General features: G+C 51.2%; 6 protein-coding genes across 6 annotated transcripts; 4 read left to right on the forward strand and 2 right to left on the reverse strand.

The window, feature by feature from the left end:
* Positions 1-80: 80 nt before the first annotated feature.
* On the forward strand, positions 81-4,278 carry Z519_07590 (uncharacterized protein; the record flags this gene model as incomplete). The annotated part of the gene is made up of 2 exons (XM_016765322.1): positions 81-2,916; positions 3,023-4,278. 2 exons carry the CDS (start codon positions 81-83, stop codon positions 4,276-4,278), a joined length of 4,092 nt encoding a protein of 1,363 aa, XP_016618291.1.
* A 357-nt stretch (positions 4,279-4,635) lies between these two features.
* On the forward strand, positions 4,636-6,268 carry Z519_07591 (uncharacterized protein; the record flags this gene model as incomplete). The annotated part of the gene is made up of 4 exons (XM_016765323.1): positions 4,636-4,797; positions 4,868-5,178; positions 5,252-5,910; positions 5,973-6,268. 4 exons carry the CDS (start codon positions 4,636-4,638, stop codon positions 6,266-6,268), a joined length of 1,428 nt encoding a protein of 475 aa, XP_016618292.1.
* Positions 6,269-7,809: 1,541 nt separating this feature from the next.
* On the reverse strand, positions 7,810-9,246 carry Z519_07592 (uncharacterized protein; the record flags this gene model as incomplete). Its single annotated transcript, XM_016765324.1, has 1 exon — positions 7,810-9,246. The coding sequence occupies one exon, from the start codon at positions 9,244-9,246 to the stop codon at positions 7,810-7,812; it is 1,437 nt and encodes a 478-aa protein (XP_016618293.1).
* A 409-nt stretch (positions 9,247-9,655) lies between these two features.
* Z519_07593 (uncharacterized protein) lies at positions 9,656-10,548 on the forward strand (the record flags this gene model as incomplete). Its single annotated transcript, XM_016765325.1, has 2 exons — positions 9,656-9,673; positions 9,724-10,548. 2 exons carry the CDS (start codon positions 9,656-9,658, stop codon positions 10,546-10,548), a joined length of 843 nt encoding a protein of 280 aa, XP_016618294.1.
* Positions 10,549-10,685: 137 nt separating this feature from the next.
* Positions 10,686-11,692, reverse strand: Z519_07594 (ribosomal protein L1; the record flags this gene model as incomplete). Its single annotated transcript, XM_016765326.1, has 2 exons — positions 10,686-11,349; positions 11,406-11,692. 2 exons carry the CDS (start codon positions 11,690-11,692, stop codon positions 10,686-10,688), a joined length of 951 nt encoding a protein of 316 aa, XP_016618295.1.
* A 4,122-nt stretch (positions 11,693-15,814) lies between these two features.
* On the forward strand, positions 15,815-24,794 carry Z519_07595 (uncharacterized protein; the record flags this gene model as incomplete). The annotated part of the gene is made up of 5 exons (XM_016765327.1): positions 15,815-17,521; positions 17,546-20,004; positions 20,100-21,567; positions 21,652-23,395; positions 23,443-24,794. The coding sequence occupies 5 exons, from the start codon at positions 15,815-15,817 to the stop codon at positions 24,792-24,794; spliced, it is 8,730 nt and encodes a 2,909-aa protein (XP_016618296.1).
* Positions 24,795-25,078: the final 284 nt, after the last annotated feature.

Consider the following 25,078-nt stretch of genomic DNA (forward strand, 5'->3'; position numbering starts at 1 on the left):
CGTCCAAAAGGCAACTGCTCAGGAGCTGAAGTGCGATCAACAACTTCGCGCTGAATTGTCTCCTTGATGTCAGGGTCGCCATGCCTCCCACGCCCAAGGAAATCAGCAACAACATAGACCGGGCTATCGACCATCTCAATGCACAGTGGGATCTCGGGCTCCCAAGACCCCATGGTATTGAAGGCGACCAAGCTGATGAAACTGATCGCCTGGCTGGCAAATGCTCGAAGTTGATCAGATTCCTCTGCTTTAAAACCGACGATACCAAAACGGCCCTCCCCGACTTCGAACAGAGTGCAAGGCATATTCACTCTCAATGGGTCTTCAAACCCTCCCAGGAACCGGGAACCCTGCCTGTGTTGCCTGTAACCAAGAGCCTGGTCGCCCGGAAGATAGGCTTAGTCCGCCTTAGCGACCCCCAGCGGCGGGAACTTCTCCAACTTTTGTACAAGATATTGAAGGAGAAGAAGGAAAACTATGAGCTGGCGCGATTGTCGGATGCGTTTTCGAACGAACCAGCTTCTACCTTGACGGCATCGTTTGCCACAGCTCCAACATCTCCAGTAACAGAGACAGCGCCCCGAAGGGAAGAGCTCTCTACGCCGCCCCGCAAGCTCTCGAAACCCGAATCTCTAAAGAACGAACCAGATGAGCCGCAGCAGAAGCACCCTGCGACCTCAAAGAGAACATTGGGCACGTCCAATGGGGTCAGTCAAACATCTAGATTTGAGTTTCCTTCTGCTCACCTTTCACTGCAGCGATGTAAGCGACAGCAAACGCTGTCCGAGTTCCAACAATTTCAGCACGTACCGCCACCCCGTCCTCTCCAAGCCCCTGATCCGATCAGCTTTGATACTGTAGTATCTACCGCGGCGACCTCCGTCTTCTCGGGCGTCGGCGAAGAGAACGAAGGAGCAATGTCAAATAATACGTCCATGATCAGTTCCCATGCCGAAGACTCCCAGGACCTTTTTCCAACTCAAGATTACAACGAAATATTTAGTGACGAGCAATTCTCTACCTCGTTTAATGAACTAAGCAAGGTTCCAAGCCTGCCCGAGCAAGCTGATCATAATTTAGACGACACTTTTACGGTACATGCATTGCTCCCGCCACATGTACCCTTCTGGTACTGTTGGGAATTACATCGACTTGCACCTCTTCTAGATCTGAAACCAATTGAGCTTTACCAGAGACTCGAAGAGATTCACAGGAAATCCGTCACTTTAGAGGAAGTATGGGGCACGATTAAGGAACTTTGCCGTGCAAAAGGCTTGCGCACGCTGCCTGAGAAGTCTGGGCTCCCGGATTGGATGGTGCGACAAGGAATTTACATGGATGACAAGACAAACAAGGTCGCCCACTTCACCGCCGCCTTGGATTGGAACGATGATCCCTCCCAGGGATTGCTTCAACTTCAACTCAACCCCATTCAGCTTGAGCAGTCATGCCGCTTCGAGAGAAAATTTGGTGCTGACAGATTCCTTACGCTCTCCGGTCCCTCCTTCACACCGCCAAAGCTTTCCGACAAATCAAGACAACACAAAAACAAGGATCCGCCGTCGTACGACGAGGTCGTTGAATTCCTCGCGACGAATTCGCATTTTATTGCAGGTAGGCGCTGGCGAATATGCTTCGTCGAAAAGGAGAATGCTAAAGGACGCGCTAACAAGGCGCGGTCGCAACGTTCAAGGATCATCCTGTTTGCAGAGAGCGGATTTGACATAATTCCACGACCTTTCTTGAAACTCAACATACCAATTCTCAAGGGCCAGGGTCAACACCGCAATATTATGCGGCAAGATCTAATGCAATGGCATATGCCTCTTGATGCCAACACAAATTCGACGGATCTGAGACTATTCTCTAGATGGAGCCTTGGATTTTCGAGGACGACTCCAACGGTAGAGCTAAAACGACATGAGTTTCTGAAGAGGCCTGACGAACTTGGTGATGAGCCTGACGACGGTACTGGACGCAAAGTAATGAATGACGGATGTGCATTGATATCCCACCCACTCGCCAAAGCTATTTGGGCAGCATGCGGCGGCGAAGGAGAGCCACCCTCTGCTGTCCAAGGGCGCATTTCCGGCGGAAAAGGTCTATGGCTAGTGGATTATCAAAACCAAAATCCCAATGTCAGTGAAAGGAACTACTGGATCGAGGTTTCAGAGTCACAGCTCAAAATAAAGCCACACCCTCTCGACCGTGTCGATGCAGATTCGGATGCGACTTTACGCACGTTTGAGGTATTGAAGTTTGCAAGCGAATGTAAGCCAGCACGCTTGAACATACAACTTATCAATGTCCTCGAAAACGGGGGGGTTCCGCGCTCAGTTCTTCAAGAAGCATTACAATCGGATGTGCAATCGTTCACCAACACTCTCACAGAAGCAATGAAAGATCCGAGACACCTTCGACTCTGGATGCAAGAGCACGCCCGTTCGTCACGTCTCGAGGCCAACAAAGTGCTGGGCTCATTTCCTTCCGACCGCAAAGAACAAATCAAACTTCTTCTCGAATCCGGCTTTCATCCGCAGACATGCAGAGTGCTTATCGACAATGCTTATATTCTGCTCAGTCATTGGATGACAAACTATGTGGATAAAATGCGGATTTTGATACCACATTCTACATCAGTTTTCTGTGCGCCGGACCCGTTGGGGGTGCTTGCACCCGGTGAAGTCTATCTCGGTTCTTCGAACCCGGTTACGCATCCCGTTACTGGGATCAGAGAAAACACGCTTGAAGACCTTGAATTTCTCGTGGCTCGGAACCCAGCGCTTCTAGCATCCGATATGCAGAAATGTAGGTCTGTCTATAAACATGAGCTCCGTCACTATAAGAACGTCATCTTGTTCCCTCAGCGGGGTGATATTCCTCTGGCGTCTTTATTATCTGGCGGCGACTACGATGGTAGGTTTCTGGTTTACATACAATTACATTTCCGCAAACTTCACCATTCGTTCTTCTCTTTTTCTCAAGATACCGAAGTGCTGACACGATTTTGCGAGGGCTTTAGGTGATGTTGTGACTTGCGTCTGGGATCCGAAGATTGTTCGACCTTTTCGTAACACGAATATGCCACTTCTGCCAAATCAGATCGATTGTGGTATGATTCAGCGCTCGAAACCAGTGTCTGGGATATTCAATGGAAGACTTTCTCCTGATCAAGCTTTCAACGACTATTTCCGCAGATGTATTGCATTCAATGCTCGGCCCAACCTGCTTGGTACGTGCACATCGGAGCACGAAAGACTCGTTTATGCCCTTGGCCAAAGACGACACGGCGATAGACTATTGCACCCTGGTGCCGTGCAACTAGCAGCGCTTGCGGGCTTTCTAGTTGACAGTAATAAGCAGGGCTGGGACCTTCCCGAGGATGTCTGGTATAAAGTCCGCAAAAACGCGAGTGGTTTAGACAGCTTGCCAAAACCCGCCTACAAAAATGAGACTGCCCCAAGGAAAATTTCTCCGGGCCCTTACTTAAACGTGATGGACTTTCTCAAGTTCGACGTTGCCGAGACTCTCAAAGAGCAAGTATTGCGAGAGTTTGTGAAGTTAGGACAGGACGAAAAGGTCCTCAACTACGACAGAGACCTAAGTCGCCCTTGGCTTTACTGGTGCTCACTAGTAGAAGAGGACAAAATGAAGAAGCGAGCCAGTCGGCATCGATTTGAAGGGGGTGCTTACGGGACAACGACAGCCTCGCCAGGTGCTACAGACTTGGAGATACTCGCCGACTTGCTGGAAGGCGAGCAAGGTCTGCTTGACCACATCACCGAAGTAAAGGAGCAATGGAGCAAATTGTCCTCCGCTAACCGAGCCGGCTTTGAATCAACATGGAACGAAGTCAAGGACTGGGGGGATTCGAAGGATTTCGGTCTTGCTGTACAAACTGTCTACGAAAAATTCCGAGCCATCAAACCTAAGCGACTTGATCATGAGATAGGTCGTCGATTCGAGGCAGAAAAGGACCGCCCGCTCTCTGACTGGGACCTCCTTAAAGCAGCTTGTCTGCATAAAGTTGTCTGCTCAAAAGGAACTTCTTTCCGCATCTGGGTGTGGTTTTTGGCCGGTCGAGAATTGTGTCGATTGAAGGCTTTGCAACACTCGGGCGACATCAGAATCGTTGTGTCGGAGATACATGGCCTTTACAAGGTGGACACGAAGTACGCCAGAGCTCTATTGGAAGGTGGGCTTGACGAGGAAAGTGAGGATAATGCTGTTGATGAAGAGGACTTGATGGACGACGATGTCGGATTGGAAATGAGTTGATGGTTGGATTGCACTCTGTGATACCCCCTTTGGTTCTTCCTTTGTTGGAAATAGGAATGGAATGGTAGGGCAAATTCCTGCGGGAGGAGTTCAGGGGATTTGGACAAAGAAATAGACCAGAAGGGGCCACCAGGACTTGTTCCTTGACTGCACGGCCCTTCGCTGCCACCGACTCCCCCTTCCGACCACATTCATCTCGATTCTCGCCCTTGCCTGCCCTCCACTGCGAGCATTCTTGCAAATGGCAAAAATGAATTTTTCACGGTCCCCTCTGGAGCTCTCGAGACTTCAAGATGGCTATTCTCTTTCCCAACTTGACGGCGCAGCATTATGCTTTCTTCCCAACAGCCCACCAGCATGGTCGGCCAAAGCAATACCACCGCGATGGCAAACAGGATCATCAATGTCTGCGTCATCCTGACACTTGCCTACAGCATACTATGCATGGCCGTCTTTCTGAGAGCCAAAGGAGCTGTTAGCCCGACAACATCTTCGGGAGTTGACCTCTCAATTGCTTTTGTGAGTCTGGGGCAGGCCAAATCAATGCCGCCCACATCATTATCCATCAAAGCTCCTAACGCTTACCTAGTCTTTGCCTACCATTTTCATCGTGGGGATCCGGGGTTACTTCATCGTCCGCCAAAGAACTAGGGCCTTTCAGACTATATCACCCTCAACAGCACCACCAAAGTTGGAGAGGGCCTGTACGACCTGCGTCCAAGTCCTGGTGTTTTTGTGGATGATCCTGGGATGCGTCAATCTCCTCGTCGCGCTTCGAGCGCCCACGTGTCTGAAAAGGCCTTTAGAGGAATGGCAGAATGATTTAGAGGAGCAGAACTGGAGATACGGTCTCTCTTGCCGGCTCCATCGTGCTCTGGTGGCCTTAACGGTTCTGATGGCGTAAGTTGGACTCCGGTGTATCTACGGGAGCCTTGCAAATGAAGATCACTGACCTGTCTACGACCCCCATTAGCATCTTCATGGCCTCCCTCTTGTTCTTGGACCAACAACAGCCCCCTCGCCGCGGAGCGAGCCTTTTGAATTGTTACTGTACCTGTCTATCTCGCAAAGCTCCCAAATCCCACGGCCCAGCGCTTTCCGCCTCCAGCAGCTGTTCTGCTTTCTCGGTTGAGAAAAACAAAAATCTCTTCCTCGTCCCCGACCGCCGCCCAAACAGGCTCGAGCACGAGCAATGGCTACAGCGACGCAACAGCTTGTCCTCTCAAAAGGCCATCTATCCACACAAATACTCCTGCCATGACCAGCGACCGAGGTACCACCCCTATACCTTTGCTCAGAGCAGCCGATACTCGAGTACCCTCCGGTCGGTCTCTGAAGGTCAGTGCTTGGACTGGGATGACCGAAATTCGTCTCTATGTTCTTCGCAGTCCTCGTCTTCGTTCGGGCCCAGACAGTCGACCCATCTACCAACACCCCGAGGCTCGCGCAGTCGAGCAAATAGCAATCCGGAAAGGGGAGACCTGCGCCGAGATCCTGCAACAATATCGGCATCTGAAAATACCGCTGTACCCGATGTACCACCGCTTCCCATAGCTCCGCCTCCGACCTGGTCCCCAGCTCTGCACCACACGCCTCTGAGTGCAGATCCTACCATTCGAGCATTGAGCACGGGTTCGGTTTTGACGCTGTCAATGGTACATTCAAAGTCATCTTCGGATTTACTTGCTGCCCAGACTGGAAGCCTCAGCACGTCAAGTGTCGTGGCGAGGACGTCCCCACCGAAGCGCGAATCCTCTGGCCCGCCATCGTCTACGCTATCCGCATCGACAAAGCGTGCAAAGAAGACTACGGTGGAAACAGTATCGCCGAGAAAAGCGGCGACGCCAATGCCCCGTGTACCCCCGCCACCACCTCCTTCAACCCACCCTCCAGCGCCTCCAGCAGCCCCTGCATTACCAGCCCGTGCACCAGGCCACTCAACAACACCTTCCATGGCAAGGTCGCAAGGCAGCACAACCACTGGCACTAGCACTGCAACCCGTTCAAGGTCAGCCTCAACATCAACCGCCCCGCCGCGATCGAATCTCCGCCGGCCCAGCCCCATCCGCTATGGTCAGTACCACCACCCTCCTCGACATCACCACCAGCATCACGTGCACAGCCTGGGCTCGAGCCAGACTCAATTGCCCCTGCAGCAATACCAACATCATAGAGTCTGGAGGCGCGAACATAGCACCAATCCCGCGAGCATCTACTCGGCGAGCAGCTACGGGTCCGACCGGACCCCATCGGTGGTGACCAAAGGGAGTACGAGCACCGCGTATGTGCCTAATCCGAATCCGCGATCTGGTGCCGCCGCCACGACAAATGTGACAGTGAGTTTATCAAGACACGTCAAATGGACTGGAAGGGAACAGAAAGGAATTTGTATCTCCAAAACATCGGAGGCACATTCACTCATCACTCATCTATCTATCCATCCGTCCGTCCGTCCATTCATTCCTTTCTTCATTCATTCGTTTCTATCGCCTATTCTTAGAACCAGCCTTTGAGGAATGGGGTTGTGATCCAGGTGCCCAAATCAAGTAGGAAAGCAAGGGCGCAGAAGGGCGCCGAAGGGGGCAGGGCGGAACGGGGCATAAAAGGGGACGCGTCTCCAAAGGGGTGGGTGGATATTGAAACGCAGGTATCGGAATCCCTTGCTGGATGCTAGCTGGGATCTAGATATCAATCGGGATGATTGGTCCTTGGTCTTATATAGACGACTGATGACTGTCGGGATAAGATGGATGATAGATGTTCTACGTACGAAAGGGGATGGATGGGATACAAGGACCAGGCCGGGCGTGTAAGTTCTTGATCATCCCCAGGGACAAGGAGAAGGAGACGGAGGAAGGAGGAAGGAAATTGATCGAGGACCAAGAACGGAACGAGATGAAATGAATATTACAATTAGATGATGAATAGGTAGATGGACAGGTGCCTCACTTTCCTTTCCTTGCCATTCCTGTTCTTTTCCCATCTCCTTTCCCTTTCCCCTTTTCCCCCTTTCCCCCTTTCCCCCTTTCCCGTTTTGAACTTGCGCACCCCATTGCATATGCATTTACATTGCATTTACACTGCATCGCGGTATACAGAACTAGCAATGGAATGGACTGCGGCTTACTCCTCTGTCAAGGGCTCCTGTCAGGCATTCCGAATGCTCATTCCGGCCTTCTCGTTCTCAATCTCTTTCTCTCCCCCCTCCCCGCCCCCCTTTTTTTGGGTGTGTGTTGCCGGTGCTGTTTCTGTTCTGTTGGTCCTGATACGCGCATTGATTCATTGAGTCATTGATTCATTGATTCAATTCATTCGTTGGTTTCATTCATTCAGCATGTAGGTCGATTGCCATGTTTTTCCCCAGCTACTTTTCCTCCGCACGCCGCCAGCGTCTCTGCTCAACTTTCTTCACACCATCTCATGATTCCTACGCGTGGAAACACAATTCATCTCTTCTTTCATCCCACTGCCTCTCCCTGTGTAGGACCGGACAATCGCACATCTCACCACCACCCACACTCCGCGATATTCTCAGTCCTGGGAACTCTTGACCGGATCGATCTTCTTCGACCCGACTTCCTTCCAGTTCGTGCTCAACGCGGTCCCTTGACTCTCGTAGAAGCTCTTCTGCATCGCCCGACGCGTGTCATCGTCCGCTGAGGCGTAGAGCTTTTTGAAGAACCCATCGACAGGGTCGCCGGTGTCGAAGTCCGAGTCTTCTTCGCCGCCGCCCTCGTCTACATCGGAACCGAGGGGACTGGACTGGCTTTCTTTGGAAGCATCGTCAGAGGTTGACTTACTCTTGTCTTTAGACTTAATCTTAGCTTTGGATTTGCTTTGCACGTGGAGGTCGTTGGCAAGTTTGTCCCAGTTCTTTGGGCCGGTGCGGGAGGAGGTTGGGTACGATGGGGGAATATCTTTGACTACGCCTGATTGGGGCACAGTCATACGTGGTGAGGAAGAATCGGTCAAAGGGGCCAACGTAGCGGCCCTGGGATCCTGGTCCTCTTTCTCATCGTTTGGTTTTGACAATGGTGCCATGAGTGGCGCAGCACCTTCCAAGTCATGCCACTTCCGACCAGCTTGCGCCTTCTTCAGTGTCAACTCGATCTTTGTGGAGAGGACGGCAGATTTGCTTTGGGACGGATCGATAAGTGCGAAAAGCGGGTCGAGGGTGAATGTGAACGTGGAGGACGGGTTAGAAGGGTGAGGGAAGGAGATGGATACAGAGTCTTCTTGGATGTCGATCTCACAGGCGTCTTTGGGGACATTCTTTGCGTAGAGTGTCAGAGTGACTGTTTGAGGAGATTGGTACCATTCGTGTCGGATCTTAGATGGAGCTGATGTCGGCATGTTGCTGGACGGAGTTGAGCCTGTCATGGTCTCATCACTGCTTGTCTTGTTTACACCAGTGGTACCCGCAGCTGTGTCGGGAGTAGCCATCTCGACGACTTTGCCTTCGTCAAATTTATATGACCCATCTGGCCTCAGTAGTGCTTTGAGCCACGCCTTCATTTGCGCGTCATTTGGCAGGTCGATCTTTGGATATTCCGTCACAGACGACGCTCTCTCCGACTCGGGCGCGTTCTTCAACTTTGCTTCGATCTTGGCCAGCCACATGTCACCTTCCATCTTCGCGGGCTTGCTGGATCTCCATTTTTCCATCGGCTGCAGAACCGCTTTGGCATCTGCGTAACGTCCCAGTCCGTGAAGAGCCACAACTCGTCGCTGTTGTGCCGCCTGGATCTTCTCTCTCTTTGCACGCTTCTGTGCGAAGAGGACTGCATACTCTGCGTCTTTGAGAGCGAGGTCATAGCGGGGGGGTGAGAGACGCGCAAATGCGAGTGATCGCTGGATGAAGTAGTCGGGGGAGGACGGATGGTCGATCAGCGCCTGGGTGTAGAGGGACACAGCAAGAGGAAAGTCTTTAGATTCGACCGCTGCGGCGCCTCGTGCAGCTAGATCCATCGTGTAAATCTTGTCAACATGTACGGAGCAGAGAGATACGTCCGTGTGACACCGTGGTTGGTTCTCTACCTAACACAAAGAGAGAAACCTCGAGAACGTCGTCTCTTCATTTGTGCTACTGCAGCATTAAATCCGGATATTTGTCCTTATGTCCGATGCAGGCCCTTGTCCCCTCCCACTCCGCAGTACATCGACGTCCCCATTCATGTGTGGAAGTGGCACACTGAAAGACAGACGGCGACTGTAGGAGCAAATACTACCGACAATTCCCAGTCACGCTTTGTTTGAGGTCCTTCATGCTGGAGTCCCCATGCTTAAAAGACCGCGAAGTATGACAGACTCTTGAACGAAGAATGGCAACAAGTGAAATTTGGAACAGGATCCCGCCTAGGATCCTAAGAGAGTCACCATGAGCAGTCGCTTCTATGTGCGTACCTCCCACGCCCAAATCTGGACCAAGACTAACGACTCCATCAGTTTGGCGGGTCTGACTCGGGCTCAGACGTCGACGACAGTGATGCCTCCCTTCCCTTCCCCAAACCATTGGAGCGATCTGCGTTCCTCGCCCCCGACTTTGACGCCACAGCCTTTTTATCCAGTCTGTCGAATCGTTTCCAGACTCTTGAAGACCTGCAGGCCGAGCTGCGCGAATTGAGTCAGACTCTCAACAAGGAGCTCGTCGACCTCGTCAATGACAACTATCAGGATTTCCTGGAACTAGGAAGCACGCTGTATGGGGGCGAAGAGAAGATCGAGGATATCCGACTGGGGCTGTTGGGGTTTGAAAGAGATATCAAAGCAGTTAGAGACAAAGTCGACGCAAGAAGGAACGAGGTCGCGGAACTATTAAGACAGAAAAGAGCTCTGAGGCAAGAAACGAGCGTTGGGCAGGCATTACTCGAAGTTGCCGAGCGTTTAGATCTGCTGGAAGAGAAGCTCAAAATCTCAACACCTACGGCATCCGCGACCAAGAGCAAAGGCCAACTCAAAGATGGCGGTGGTGAGGCGTGGAGCGACGAATGGATCGAAGAGACGGCCACCAACGAAAGCGACGAGGAGTACAACTCGGACGAGGTTACTGGGGTCCCTCCAAGACTGAGGCGAAGGACTGAAGAATTTCTCATCTTGAAACATCTGGCGAGCAAGCACAGTCCGCAGCATCCTTTCCTCTTGGCCCAAGAAGGGCGAATGCGCAAGATCCAGGAAGTCTTACTGACCGACCTCGAAATGACCATCAAACAGCAAACCGAGGTCAAGAACAAGCAACAATTGTTGCAAATACGTGGGGCAATTGAAGATTGATTGTTGTTCCGACAGGCCCTTGCCACCAAGAGAACATCTCTATTTCCATTTTTTTTTTTGACACCTGTACGCCGTGGCTGAGCGAGATATACCCCAGACAGGTTGAATAATACAAGTCGAAGAACCAGAAAGTCCTTTCAAATCACCGCCAGTTGCTGAGGAGTAGCAGCTCCCGGCGCCGGTTTGTAGAAGTCCCCAGTCAAAGAAAAGCCAGGAGAATTCGTGGAGCTCAAAACAACCTCATAGATCTCCTTGACAATCTGGTCGCTCAGCGCAGCCGAGTCCTTCTTCACCGCGTTAACATACGCCTTCACATTATCCCTCAGCTGCTCCGGTGTAAAGCTCAGTCTCCCCACTGCCATCCGCACTACACCCTGCCTTTCTCTGTACGTACTTCCGCCCATCATATTCCTCACAGCAGGCCCTGGATTCGTCACGACTGAGCCCATCTTGACACTCGGCATCAGGCCCCTTGGACCCAATATTCTAGGAATTCCCTCTTTATTCATCTTCTGCAAGGATTCGGGGACAGCGATGCATCGGTCAAAGTCGATTTTCCCAGCCTTGATTCGTTCAAAGAGCTCCTCTTCACCAATCAGATGGGCACCGGCTTCGCGTGCTCGTTGGGCTGCCGTGGAATTCGGCGGACAGATTACCGCGACTTTTATGTCCGTCTTGACCGGGTAGGGGAGGCGGATCGAATTGCGAACCACGGGGCCGTCCTTTTTGGTGCGCAGTTTGATGTGGATATCATATTTAGGCGAGTCGGGCTCGCGCCCGACTTCGAAGGCTTTGATGTACCTGCGAACGCAATTAGCTATACTTGAATGATTCTTAGACGTGTTGTTTCGAGGTACCTCATTGCTTCGCACAACGTGAACTGCTCCATATCCTTGAGGTTATATTGCTTATAGGCTCGGTGCTTCTTCCTTCTTCTCTTGATCTTCTCCCTCGCAGCCTTTTCTTTGTCTGACAGAGGTCGGGAACCACCTGCTGCGAATAGGGTCGGGGCGGAAGAGAAGCATCGAGCAGCGGCTGCTATGCACGGCGTCGATGCGCGTGTTACGAAGGGAGCGAGAAATGAGGATGTCGTAAGTCGACAGAGTCGTGTTGTAGCCATCGAGAGGCCTCGAGAGACGTCCATGGTTGAACACAGGGAACAAGCCAAATTAATGGCTCAATGCATCGTACCGAGTACAGAATACAAATGTCCAGCAAGCGTTGGCAGCTACCATTGCTTGGATACGGGGGCTAGCGAATAGAAGAACAGAGTAAAATCTCCTCCAAGCTCACGTGGCGACGCACACAGCCTTGCCCAGCCTCGCCCAGCCTCGACAGGCCGCGCCGCTTTAAGACCACCCACCCGCACCCAACCCTAAGAACGTACATGTAGATAGAGGAGATGATGTATCTGCGGAGCCTGGGTGGGAGGCACGACTAGTTGCCATGCGTCAAGTTTTCCTTTGCCATGGATAATGGATTGTATAATCTAGAACTGTGGTCCACTCTGGCCGCGCAGGCTGCCTTGCAAGTGCATATGCGTGTGGAAGCCATCAAAGCCCATTGTAGGAATTAGCTGTCTCAGAGTTGGGACCTTGCGCGGGTCGACATCGGTTTCCTGAGTGGTGGTCCTGGAACTCTCCCATGGCCACTTGTATATCCTATCAGATATAAGCAGGAACCTCCTAAAAGCTCTCTGCAAGGGATTTGGCTTCCTTGTCACTCAACAGGGCTTGTATGATGTTCCCACTGCAATCCTGCAGTACCTTCGCATCTTCGATCCGGCAGCGGTCGTCGAGGTAGCAATCCATAAAGTCTCTGCTCATCATAAATTTCGTGTTATATTTGTTGGCAGGATCGAATCCCCATCTTTGCATAGGTGAAGAATTGAAACACGATAGGCCGAGGGTTCGGTATCGTTGCCATAGCCAACATCTGGCTCAGAAAAGGAATTGTCGCACTGAAGCCCACCACTGAGACCCCTCGATTCAGTGTAAACATCGGAGTCCGTGAAAGGCCCAGAGGGTCCTCATGCCGATCCTCCGTGGGATGTTCCCCTCAATACGTAGACTTGAAAAGAGACGGCACTTCGCAGACGCGGTTCCAGCTAGAGATCCTACTGACACCTTCAGGAGTCTAGCGAGTGATGAATCTTTGTTGAGGAAAGCCAGGCATATGATACACGCACTCAGATCGTAGCGCTATTTATCGAGCTAGCTAGAGTTGAGTGTATATCGTAACGACACATATTAGACACTGATTGACGCACCAGGGTTTCAAAATGCATTTGCTTGGAGTTATACGCTTTCATGCAACTGCCGTAACCCTCCCTGACAGCCTGTTGGGCTTCCCACGAAGCATTCTGCCTTCAGGGATCATCCTCGACTTCATCCAGCCATTCCCGCCCGTTGAACCAAAGTGACTGGAATACATCGCGCCTATTCACGAGGAGGCGCGTAAAGACACAGAAGGGAATTTGAATCTCTCCCTCCATGTCCTCGAACTCTTGCGGGAGTTGTCGGCTCTTGTCGCATGGAATGAACAACGTCGTAGCATATCGTATAGTGCTCTCTCGGAATGTCCAGCTCCTGAGAGAAAAATTAGAGCGTCACGCGAGACCCTAGTGAAAATACGGCCGACTCAGCTGAGAAACCAGGTGTCATCACAATGAAGTCGATTAGCTCCCATACTTCCTCCATGGAGACCTCTCGCATTGTCACTGAGCGGGTGGTTGTATTCGGATCTATCTGGATGTAGCACCTAGTCGACCGAAATTCTGAGGGCATTGACCTGCCTTTGCGTTATGACAGGCACACGCAGGATGGCCATCAGTCTCCAAAGTGTAGATACAGATATCGAGATTGAGAAGACGCCTCAGTAAGGCAGCATAGCGTCTTTGTGATATTTCCAAGGGAAAAGGATTGCCCGTTACCAACAAAGGCCGCCTCCATGCTAACGGCGAAAGCCTTTGACCGGAGTTTGTCACTTATTTTTCAATTCGGCTTTTTAGGTCTTGCTCGGTATATCAGTGGAAAGATCGACAGATCGGGAACCGACACGTATGGCGCCAACAATAGAGCTAATATCAGCGGCATATTTACCGTTTCTTCTTTTACGCCGTTTCGATTTTCGACCACTTTCCTATCCCTTTCGTTCGACCGACCCTCGACTCCCGGCTCCCCAAGCAGAGACCGAGCCCAGATGATACCTCTAGAGTTGCTCCAATTCCGTTGTTAACAACCGTGTCAAAGAGTCGCTTTTCAATTGTAGAGGCACTCCATACTGATCGCCATAGCCCGGCTCTAGCCAGTCCTGTGGGGTGTCGTAACTTTCATGAATCTGTAAGTAGCATCCGCTCTTCCACATTTGTATGGGCCAAAATCCGTCTTGTATCCTTCCTACCGAACGGAGATACATCTGAGCCCGCGATGTTCCCTTCGGAGTTGGTGCTATAGGCAAGGCCCATGAGAAATCAACGAGGCTAGATGTAATCTGAAGGAGATGGTCAACTCTACGATCAGCTGGCTTTATGGGGGAGCAAAATACCGTCATACACATGTAAGTGCCTATTTGCCCTCGTCCGACAACGACAACAGGGTGATATGTGACAGCTTTCGGAACACCATATTCTGCGACGCAGCACTCCTTGTAATCGTTTCGCAGCGTGCATACTCGTCCCCACATGTCCTTGTCACTATAGCGTCTTGCCGTTTGATATGGGCCATCCCTGATCCCTTCTGGCTTTTCGGTGTGATCGAGCAGCGTGACAATTCGCCTTTGACGGCCGACTCCGGTTGAGCAGTTGACTTTTTGCAACTTGAGCTCTTCGGGATTGAGTTTGTCGGTTCCCGACACTGTTAAGTACTGCACATGTCACAGCCATGGCAATAAGCTGCGCGGGGTAAGTCACAACTCGCTGCACTGACCAAAGTCTAGGCAGCAAAGGCCTGCACAGCACCGTTTATGGATACCCACCTAGGTAGCCCGAGCAAGGTCCAGGGTAACCATCCATCCTGGCAATGGTGGTAGGCCGTTAGTCCTTTGTATATATTGGCCTAGCCCCTTCCGACGTCCGATGTGGAGGGCCACAGCCGGTAGTCCCAATCAAAGGTTGGCACGCTGACGGTGAGGCAACCTTACTACTTTAGCTGAATTTTCCAGAATGCAAGCTCTATCTGAACTTCAGCTGTCCTTTGATCGACCGTCATGCAGATAATCATGGTCACTGACGACACCAGGAATCTCATGGCATGCGGCCAACGGCGGGTGAACCCACAATCTTTGGGAATCCCCTGGTGCTGTGGCTGTTTCGCAAGTCATCCAGCCCCGACTTCACAGGCTGGCTGGGTGCGAAGATTGACTACAAGGCTGCAAGGCAGTCCGTGGAGGCGCTTGTGAGACCTGGTGGCGGACGTCCACTCGCCAATCAGCACGTTAGCACGGAGGCAGCAAGGCACCCACGTCTGCACATGGCCTGATTGATTGATGGAGAAAAGCGAAGACGCTTCTCCTACAGGTCTGAGTCTTTGGAGATGGCCTGCATGTAGCGCCCAGGCGCCTCGTCCTGATAGTCAACCTGGATTTTGAGATCCGCCGGAGACTTTGTCCTTCCAACAAGCCATCTTCACTTCGTCTCTACTTTCACTTGAAATTGCTGTTTGATATGGCTTTTACAATGGACCGAGAAGTAGCTAATGGGTTCTCACCCGGTGCACTTACATATTTGATTCATCACATATTTCTCCCACCCAAACTCCCGCAGGAGACGACTCTGATCCAGAGTACGAATCAATGTTGCTGAACGTCGTACTCGACGCCCTTGGCAGATTCCGAAACTGCCTCATTGGTGACCAGAATGAGACAATTGGTTCTGTTGTTGCTATGATCAGCGGCATGACATCGCTACGCGACTTTCTCTGCCTCTGGAGATGCTGTGAGCGAAAGAAAGCTGGAAAGTGCCCTAAGAGCCTTGTGCAAGAAAGGTATACACACGCAACACTATTCTTCCTGCTCGTCTTGCTGAGTTGACCTAGTCGAGAGCGGAACAATTCTACTTCACATACGAGCCCAGAATACCGGTGTCATGATTAGCAGGGTTGACCAGTCAATTCACGTTGAGGTATTTGAGCTCTCCCCCCTCAACGAGCCAGTGGTTACGACCGAGGGAAGACTCCGACGCTCCTTTCCAGGGCTGGCTCTCTTTCTAAGCATCGATAACTTTGAACAACCTGGCTTCCAATCGACGGTCGCACGCACGCTTGCCAAAATGAGTCACCAGCTTGCCGCTGGAACAAAACCGAAAGCAAGAAAAGCAGGCCGTCTGCACGATGAGGACCGGGATACAATACACCCACAAGCAGTCACCGAGCTCTTTATGGGGTTCTTAGCTCCTGCCGCGGAGCCAGTTGATGTGTCATGTCTCTGGAAAAATACTCGAGAAGAAGTCATGTGGCTTGACAGCCTATTACCGTGGCGAAGATCCCCTACGTGGCTACTTGTCCGTGTTGCCATGCAGCTCGTCATTTCAAGGTCGAGCAGTTCATTTGAGTCTCCAGGGTTTCTGTACAAGAGGTTTATGGTGTTTCTCATGAGCCATATTCTAGAGCTTTCACATCGCCATTCTCTTCCCAGCGATCTGTTGTACGCGATGAACGCCAAACTTACCAGACGCCTACTCAAACTCGATCCACATGTCGGCACACCTGTCCTCAGTTTCGCTCAAAATGTCATGCAGAACACTTACGATCAAATTTCTACGAGGTGGTCACTCATTCTGAAACAAGCCAGCCCTTGCCGCGATCTATCATGTCTTGAACACCTAAGCTTTGACCGGGATATCTTCCACACTCTTGTCGGTCTTGATAAATATGTTAAGTCGCTGGCTAAACGTGGGCAGCACAAAGGGCCTCTTTCCTTTCAGCCGGCTTCCCAGGTCACCAAATGTCAAACCCAAGAACTTCCGACACACCTGGATTCCTCGATAGCGGAGTATACGGTTTACAATATAAGGGCTTTTGAAGACTGGGTCGCCTCTAACCTTCCCCAATGGCTGGAACACGAAAAGGGGAGCGCTGGCACCTGCGGCAAAATAGGCGAGTCGATTCGGAATTACTATAGAGTTGCATCTCCCTTTTATGCAGGAAATCCAGAGGCCAATTCCATCATGCTGCTGACAATCCTTGAACTCTGGATTGCCTGCGACAAATCTGCAATCAGCACTTGCGAATTTCTTAGGGATTATGACCCGGGCATCCCGCCAGGGCTTCTCCAATCTCTACTGCTCCCTTTGGCGTGCCAGATGGAACGTCTGCTTCATGTGGAGCGTTATCTCGTGCAACGTCAAGTGCACGCCGTACATCCATCCCCGAGCATCTTTCGAGACTATGGACTTCAAAATTGCTTCTCGGTTAGATACTTCAACCAGTCTCCAGAGCATCGGACCCTTCTTCATAATATTGAATGCGAAGCAACTCAGGCTAAACAGGAGAAACTCAGGGAATTCTCCCAGAAGAAGGAGGAGTACAGGTCCCTCATGCGGCGCTTCAATCAGAGCGAATGCGAATACGAAGTACGGGGGAACTATTACAACGGCATCTACGAACGACGCTACCACAGTGATGGCTGCCAGAAGTGTGAGTACAGGTCCCAAGCTGATTCACTTACTATTCAGATTCATGAATGGCCGCTACCTGACGACGCGCTAGAAGCCAAGTCAGTGGTATTCGAGCTCAAAGTCCCTCCTTTTTTTGGTCACTGGCGGGATACAACGCTATTTCTCCTTCTCAACGTTATGAATGCTTGCTTGTCGGCAGACCGGCCCCGAGCACATCACCCTCTCAGGGACTACCAGGGTCTTTCGTCCTTCTTTGCATCATTCAGCACAACACAGCGGCCCAGTCTCCTGTCGGAAAACAAACCTCATGAAGTTACACACCGCTGGCCGAAGTATATCGCCACCACCACCCCAGACGATGTCTGCCTCAACAATGGGCTCTAGTACAAATATCATGATGAGGCAACGGGCACGTTTGTCGGCGACTTCTGTTTCGATGATGACCTTCCAAAGCTTTTCACCTATACATTACCAACGCCATCAGCGTCCATTCAACGATTCCTCTTTCGCCCAGCAGCAGCGCCCAACGGGCCGTCACCAAATACTGTCATAGCCAGCCAATCCGACTGTCCTGATTGCATGTCGTTGGACGAGTACAAGGCGCTGTGTACCATTCCCCTCGGTACCCGAATTCAATGGCAGAATATATTATTACAAATCTGCGCGCCATTGGTTGATTTTAAGAAGGTCGAAACCACTTTTGTGGTTCTCCAGTCCATCTATCAAGCTGGTCCTTTGAGTGGGAGGACAGGCCTAAGAGAAAGCCACTACATTGTGGGCGATGCGGACTTCTGCCACGCTCTTTTAGAGAGCCTCCATGAGGCTTTGCAGAGAATTAAGGAGAACTGGGAGTCTTCGCAGGCACTCAGTATCTTCACTTCCTTAGCTGCGCGGTTGTTGTCGCTGTCAACCGCCAATCAGGTCAAGACCCGGTGCTTGACTTATCTGGCTAATGTTCGAGATGTTGCTTTTGCTTGGGTCAACCTTGTCAAGGATAGGGTGCACAGAACAACCGTGGCTTGCTACAGAACAGACTTAATTTCCAAGGCTGTCGAGATAGCTTTGATTTGCATCGATTCGTTCAATGTTGACGACATGCATCTAGCCCACGCACTGTCCTCCAAAGATGCATCAATCTTCATCCAATGTTCCATCATCATCCAAGAAGGCATCAATACCATTTCGAAAAACTCTGACCCTATGATTCCCATACCTCACCGGCGTTGGGGATGGCTTTCGTATCGCGCTTATCCCATCCTTATAAATGAAATATCCAATGCTCGACGTCAGTCCCTGGACGACGCCATAAGGAAGTCTTGGTCTGCCTACCAGGTGGGAGACTGCTGGCAAGTGGTTTCAGAGAAAGCAAATTATTGGGTTGTCAGCCAAACACCGCCTCGAAACAACTGTGCACAACTCTGGGTCCATTTCAATGTCCTAACTGGCGAACTGCTCGTGAATGGCCTTCCTTTGAACCGTCTACCTTCCGAGTTCGAACGTCACGCGACCTATCGAACGTTATTTGGCCATTCGACACTGGAGGTTTTGCCTTCCGCAGCCCATGGCATGCAATTCTCTGGGAAAAAGGAGTATGCTGGGTACACACTTCATTTCGGCATCAGCCCCGTTCCTGGAACCTCCGAGCTGCTTGAACACGATCTCTTGGTTCAAGCCGAAAAGAATGATTGCAAATACGAACTCATTCCTTGCAGGGTCCTTCATGGGGAGCTCCCTGACGCTTTCGTCGAGGAGTTTGTTCATTGGTACGACGTAAATGATGACTCCTTGGAATTTCGTCCTGTTGGGGATCCTTGGATTTCGTCTCCAAGTAACTGGAGATTGACCCGAGCTAGAGATGGTACTCAGTGGCTTATGAGGAATGGTGCGATGTCTTCGGTCAGCGTCAAGAGCAAGACCGCCGTAAAGCTCTCGGACATACTTTTTCCCGTAGAGGATCCGCTCAAGATACACATCTCCTTACACCACTCTTCATCATCGTTAGAGATTGAGCTTCCCAGACTACAGCTAGGATTCAATCTCAGATCAGGGGAATCCTCAATCCAATCAAAGCAGTTCCGGGGAATGTCAGTCGATCCCTATCAGTCACTCGGTACCCTGGTGGGCCTTCGCAACAAGCTCTTGCTAAAACACAAGACCAACGACGGTCATCTCGTCATCTTGCCAGAGGGTGGCGTATCGTGGAAAAAGGATGGCGACCATGTTTGTGTCGTCATCGACAAAAACTCTGCTGCCAAAGCTCACGCATACTACGTGGACACCCAGATTGGCAGATTGGTCGACAATGGAAGCTTACAGAGCAAGTTGTTTCTATGTTACCTCCACGCGCTCACGTCTTTTTGCCTTCCTGATCCCCATATACAGAGAACTGGTACCGAGGAGGCTCTTTCGATCCTAAACGCTGCTGCTGTGAGATCATTCGATCGATTGACACAGGAGAACATTGACATCCTCCGTCGGATAGCTTATCTAACCCCAGGAAGACGTTACTATCCGGCTAATGAACGCGTCATGCAGACTGTGGACTGGGTACAGGAACTCAGTTTTCTGGCTCAGCACGGCAGATTTTACGAGAGTGTCATCTCCATATTCAATCAAGCGGACAAGGCGAAGATGTTCTACCCAGAATCATATGTCCCGCCACCAGCTCTTGATCACGTTGAGCCGTGCTTATCGAAGCGCGACTCTATTCGCTCGTCGACCTTTCGCGTCTCGGGCTTCGGTGCTGAGGATCACACCGTCGAGCGCGATGTCACTTATTCGGCAAGGGATCGGGATAACCGCTTCGCGGGGAGGCTCAAAGCTTTCGCCATGTCGGATATAGTGTACCATAGACGCGCGAAACTCCATTATAATGTTCCATCCGATTTGGAATTTCATCTCTGGAATTTCCTCTCGCGATCAGACTCATCAATATTAGGTGCCAGCCATCCAATACCATCCGAGCTGGACTAGGACGGCGAGTTGCTCCAAGATTCGCCAGAGATTGTCTCCAAATATTGGTGCACTCTTCACCAAACAATCAGTCGGGACCATCCACGTTGGAACAAGTTCCGTCTGATGATCTGGCTTTCAACATTAGCTTTGCTGAAACCAGCGATATACAAATTGTCCAGACACTGGCCTCGTTCTTCATGGTACCGGAGATGATTCAGATCTCCGCCCCGCCCATCACTTCCTTTCGCCTATCTTGTGGTGCGGCGGTGAATACGCGGGAACTACATTCCAGCTTCCGATCGGCTCTTCTCCCTTTCCATCGTTGTCCGGAGGGACAGCTCTCCCGCGCCGCTAGAGAATCTAGTTCTGTTTGCGACCGACGCCAACAACGCCAGTTTCAAAGCAACCAAGACCGTACTATGAACAAACTTGTCAATGCAATGCAGGCCCAGTGGCCTTGTGAGATTCCGACTGCCCCAAACGATACCCAGTTTTCATTGTACATGGACATGGATAAAGTCATAGAAGCTGCAAAGCCAAAGTTCAAGATTTGGTTTGACAATTATCGATTCTACGGTTGTCTTTGTCTAATTAGAGATACACTCTCGCTCCAACTGGTTAATTCAATAGAGGGGCCCTCATCCTCACTAACCACCCCAGCATGGAACCTCCAGAGGACAAAAGGCTTCATTGGCATCGATGATATTTTCTCTTGCTCGCCTCCATCCGAATTGACCAGTGGATCCAGAGACTTGAATGATCTTCTGCTGCCTTCGAATGTGGAGAAATCGACACCTCTTCTGGCTTCCCTTCTAGACCGACTTGAAACGCAACTGAACTCCAATTATGAAAGGAAGTATGTCGAGGACCTGCGAGTGAGCCTCTCCTCTTTGCGTGGCTGGAGGGCTGAATATCACCTGTGGACGCAGGGAAATGGCGTTGAAGGAATTCTCCACGACCACTTAAACCGTTGCAGTGAACAGGTTCGCAAGATCTATTCTGCCATCATGTCCGCTGTGACTGAAATTCATGCATTCGAAGGGTCATCGACTACGCAACGAAATAACTCGCTCTCAGTTGCTGTTGCCATCAGGCAAATTCCGCGGCTGTGCCCAGTCCTCTTCCTCCAACAGCTCGCTCGCAGTCGATGGCAGATAATCACGACCGAATGGAAGCGTTGCATTGTTCAATATGCGCTGGCTCTCACCGAACTCCAAAGAGCGGAGCGACTCGTAAATCTCTCTGGCTATCATGCTGATCTTATCAAAGAAATCCGCAATTCCGGCCACAGAAATTGGGATCCTATCGATTATCCCGAGTCTTTACTGCTGGAAGCTGAGGCCGGAATCATGATTCGAGATGTTCAGGAAGAAATTGTCAGAGAGATGAGGAGTCCCCAACACGGTCACAATGCGGTTATGCAATTAAATATGGGCGAGGGCAAGTCGTCTGTAATTGTGCCTATCGTAGCAGTTGCTCTCGCGGATACTTCTCGGTGAGTTCGCGTCGGCGTGGCTAAGCCCCAATCCAAGCAGATGTTCCAGATGCTGGTCTCCAAGCTAGGAGGCTTGCTAAATCGGCGGGTCTATCACATGCCATTCTCTCGTTCATTGAAACTCGGAATAGCGGAGGCAAATACGATTGCCAGCATCTGCCTCGAATGCATGACCAATGGAGGCATCCTCCTCGTTCAGCCCGAACATATTTTATCCTTCAAACTGATGGGCCTTGAGTGCCTCTTGACAGGGAAGGACTCAATTGGCCGCTCGCTGCTGGACACGCAGAAATACTTTGACACATCAACCCGCGATATTGTGGATGAGAGCGACGAAAACTTCAGCGTCAAGTTCGAGCTGATCTACACCATGGGCATGCAGCAACCAGTTGAACTAAGTCCAGAGCGGTGTATATGCGTGCAACAAGCGCTGGAGCTTGTTAAGATGTTTGCTCCAGGGGTGCTCAAGGAGCATCCGCTTTCCATGGAAGTCCACGAGCGTTGCCCAGGAAGTTTCCCCAGGACTCGGATTCTTGGGTACGAGGCACAGAGACGGATTTTAGCTAACATTGCTGAACACCTCTGTGAGACCGGACTAAGCGGTTTTCCAATTGCCCGGCAACCCGAAGCTGTTCGGAAAGCTGTGTACAAATACATCACCAAGCCCAATCTCACTGCAGACGAAGTAGGTCAAGTGGAAAGCCAGTATCCAGGAGGCTTCTGGACCGAGTCGACAAGCAAGACGCTACTTCTCTTCCGAGGTCTGATGGGGGGAGGAGTTTTGGCTTTCGCATTCGGACAGAAACGTTGGCGTGTCAATTATGGGCTTGACGCGACCAGGAACCCCCGGACGAGGCTTGCAGTACCATACCGGGCCAAAGACAGTCCTACCCCTCGATCTGAATTCAGCCACCCCGACGTCGTCATTATCCTAACGTTACTTAGCCACTACTATAGTGGGCTAGGTGACGATGACCTATTCCTGGAATTTGGTCATCTTCTAAAATCGGATCAGGCCGATATCGAATACCAAGCATGGGTCAAAGATGCCCCCAATCTACCCCCAGCTTTCCGCCAGTTAGCTGGTGTCAATCTCAAGGACCGTTTCCAGTGCGTGGAACAAGTGCTTCCTCCCCTGCGCTATGCTAAGGGTGTCGTTGACTACTTTTTGGCGCATATCGTCTTTCCGAAGGAGATGAAGGAGTTCCCGCACAAACTGTCCGCGTCCGGTTGGGACATTGGCCAGATTAAGACTCATCCAACAACTGGCTTCAGTGGGACAAACGATTCACGGATGACGCTCCCTCTCCATGTAAAGCATCTCGATCTTCAGGAACAAAGACACACCAATGCCCTGGTCTTGGAGCACCTCCTCCAACCTGAAAATTCGGTTGTACTCATGCCACGACGGGGACGGCCATACAGTTCAGACGCAGAACTCCTCCTAACTATGGTGACGAAGATGGACCCCGCGCCTCAAGTGATTCTTGACGTTGGGGCCCAGATTCTCGAATTGAAAAATTTGGAACTTGCAAGACAGTGGTTGGAGATGACGCCGGACCTGCGGCGAGTGCAAGCTGTTGTCTTCTTTGACGACAGTGATGAACTCTCCGTTCTCGATCGCAGAGGGAGGATCGAAACATCAACTTTTGCAAAACAGCTTGACGTATGCCTCATATTCCTGGATGAGGCCCACACGAGAGGGACCGATTTAAGATTGCCGGAATCCTACAAGGCGGCCGTAACCCTAGGGGCAAATTTGACCAAGGATCGATTAGTACAAGGTGAGTCTACGCAGTCGCTAGAGTGATCGAGACTTACGCCTCCGCAGCATGCATGAGAATGAGAAAGCTCGGTGAAGGCCAGTCAGTCGTCTTCTGCGTTCCAGAAGAGATCGAAATAAAGATTCAGAAACACGCCGTCAAGCCTGAGAACGCGGTTATTGACATATCCGACGTTCTTTGTTGGGCCATGTCGGAAACAGGGACCGATATGCGTCGGAGCATGCCTCTGTGGGCGGCGCAAGGCAACCGGTTTGAACACCAGAACGCGCTTTGGGCAGATGCCCGCTCTGATGGCGAGGTGCGAATGTCCCAAACTCACGCGGAACGATTCCTTGAGAAGGAATCTCGCTCTCTAGATGACATGTACCGACCTTGCATCCACACTGACATGACTTCTGCCTTGCAAGTCAGCGCCAACGCGAATCTTGGACTTATCCGGGAGCATTGCCGTGAATTCGACGCCCTTGAATTCAGCCTCGCTGAACTCCAGGAGGAGCAGGAGCGTGAATTGTCGCCGGAGATTGAGCAAGAGCGACAGATCCAAAAGTCGCCACCTGCTGATCCTGCTGATCACCATCTCCATCCCGACTTGATCACATTTACGACTACGGGCACGCTCATCAGTGGTTCCAAAGCCTACATGCCCGCATTCGAAGCATTACGCAACACGAGTGCAGCCGCACATCTCGACGTCTCACAATTCCCCGACGACCTCTTCGTGACGGCTGACTTTTCCAGAACGGTCCAGGTCCGTGGCAACTCCTATATCTCGGATGTTTACCAGAGGCCGGTGCAGTGGATTCTGACCTGCACAGGGAGCGACTGCCCAGAAGGCAATGCTGTCAAATGCATGGTCATCATCAGCCCATATGAGGCCCAGGAGCTACAGTCAACAGTCGGGCAATCTAAGAATGTGGCGCTCCATCTCTACGCACCCCGGCCAAACTTGGGATTCCGTGCACTGGATGGGCTGGACTTGTTCACAGTACCCGAGGCTCGGGGTCGAGTTCTACCACGTCGCCAGGTCCTGCTGTTAAATATATTCGCTGGACAACTGTACCTCTCCTCGTTCAAGGAGTACGTCGAGACATGTGCCTTACTGGAACTAGCCTCAGAGAAAGCCAAAGAGGGTTGCATCGTCGCTGCCGACGGTTTCATCATTCGAGATTGCATTGGAACAGGGGAGTCGAAGTCCGGGTCGGCTTTCGACCGAAGCCCTGTCCCATTCCTGAAGGTTCTCATGACGAAGATACGGAGAAATTGCCAGAGCATTGACAAGACGCATATGGGGACGATATTGGATGGCCGTTTGCTTCGTCCATCAGACTTTGGTCTATTAGAAGCCAGACAGGATGTGGCTAAGGAGGGCGACCACGCACGCAGTATCATTATTAGCTAGCTTTTGAATGTTCGAGATGACCGACTGTCAGCGATATTGTGTGGAAAGTAGTGATTTATCACTGAACTCGTTTTGAATTCTGTTACATACATACTCCAATCGAGAATAAACATGTGGGTCCATTCAACATCCGCGCCAAGTGCACTGGTGAGTCTTGGCATATTTGCCGAATTTTCGCAAGGCTGTGGCGGTCCCCCGCTTAAGGCTTCTCGTGAAATATTCAAATGCCGCAGATGAAATGACTCAATATTTGCCCTAAGACAGTCACTCATTTCCCTTCCACC

Source organism: Cladophialophora bantiana (genome assembly GCF_000835475.1).
Source record: "Cladophialophora bantiana CBS 173.52 unplaced genomic scaffold supercont1.11, whole genome shotgun sequence".
NCBI classification, from domain to species: domain Eukaryota; kingdom Fungi; phylum Ascomycota; class Eurotiomycetes; order Chaetothyriales; family Herpotrichiellaceae; genus Cladophialophora; species Cladophialophora bantiana.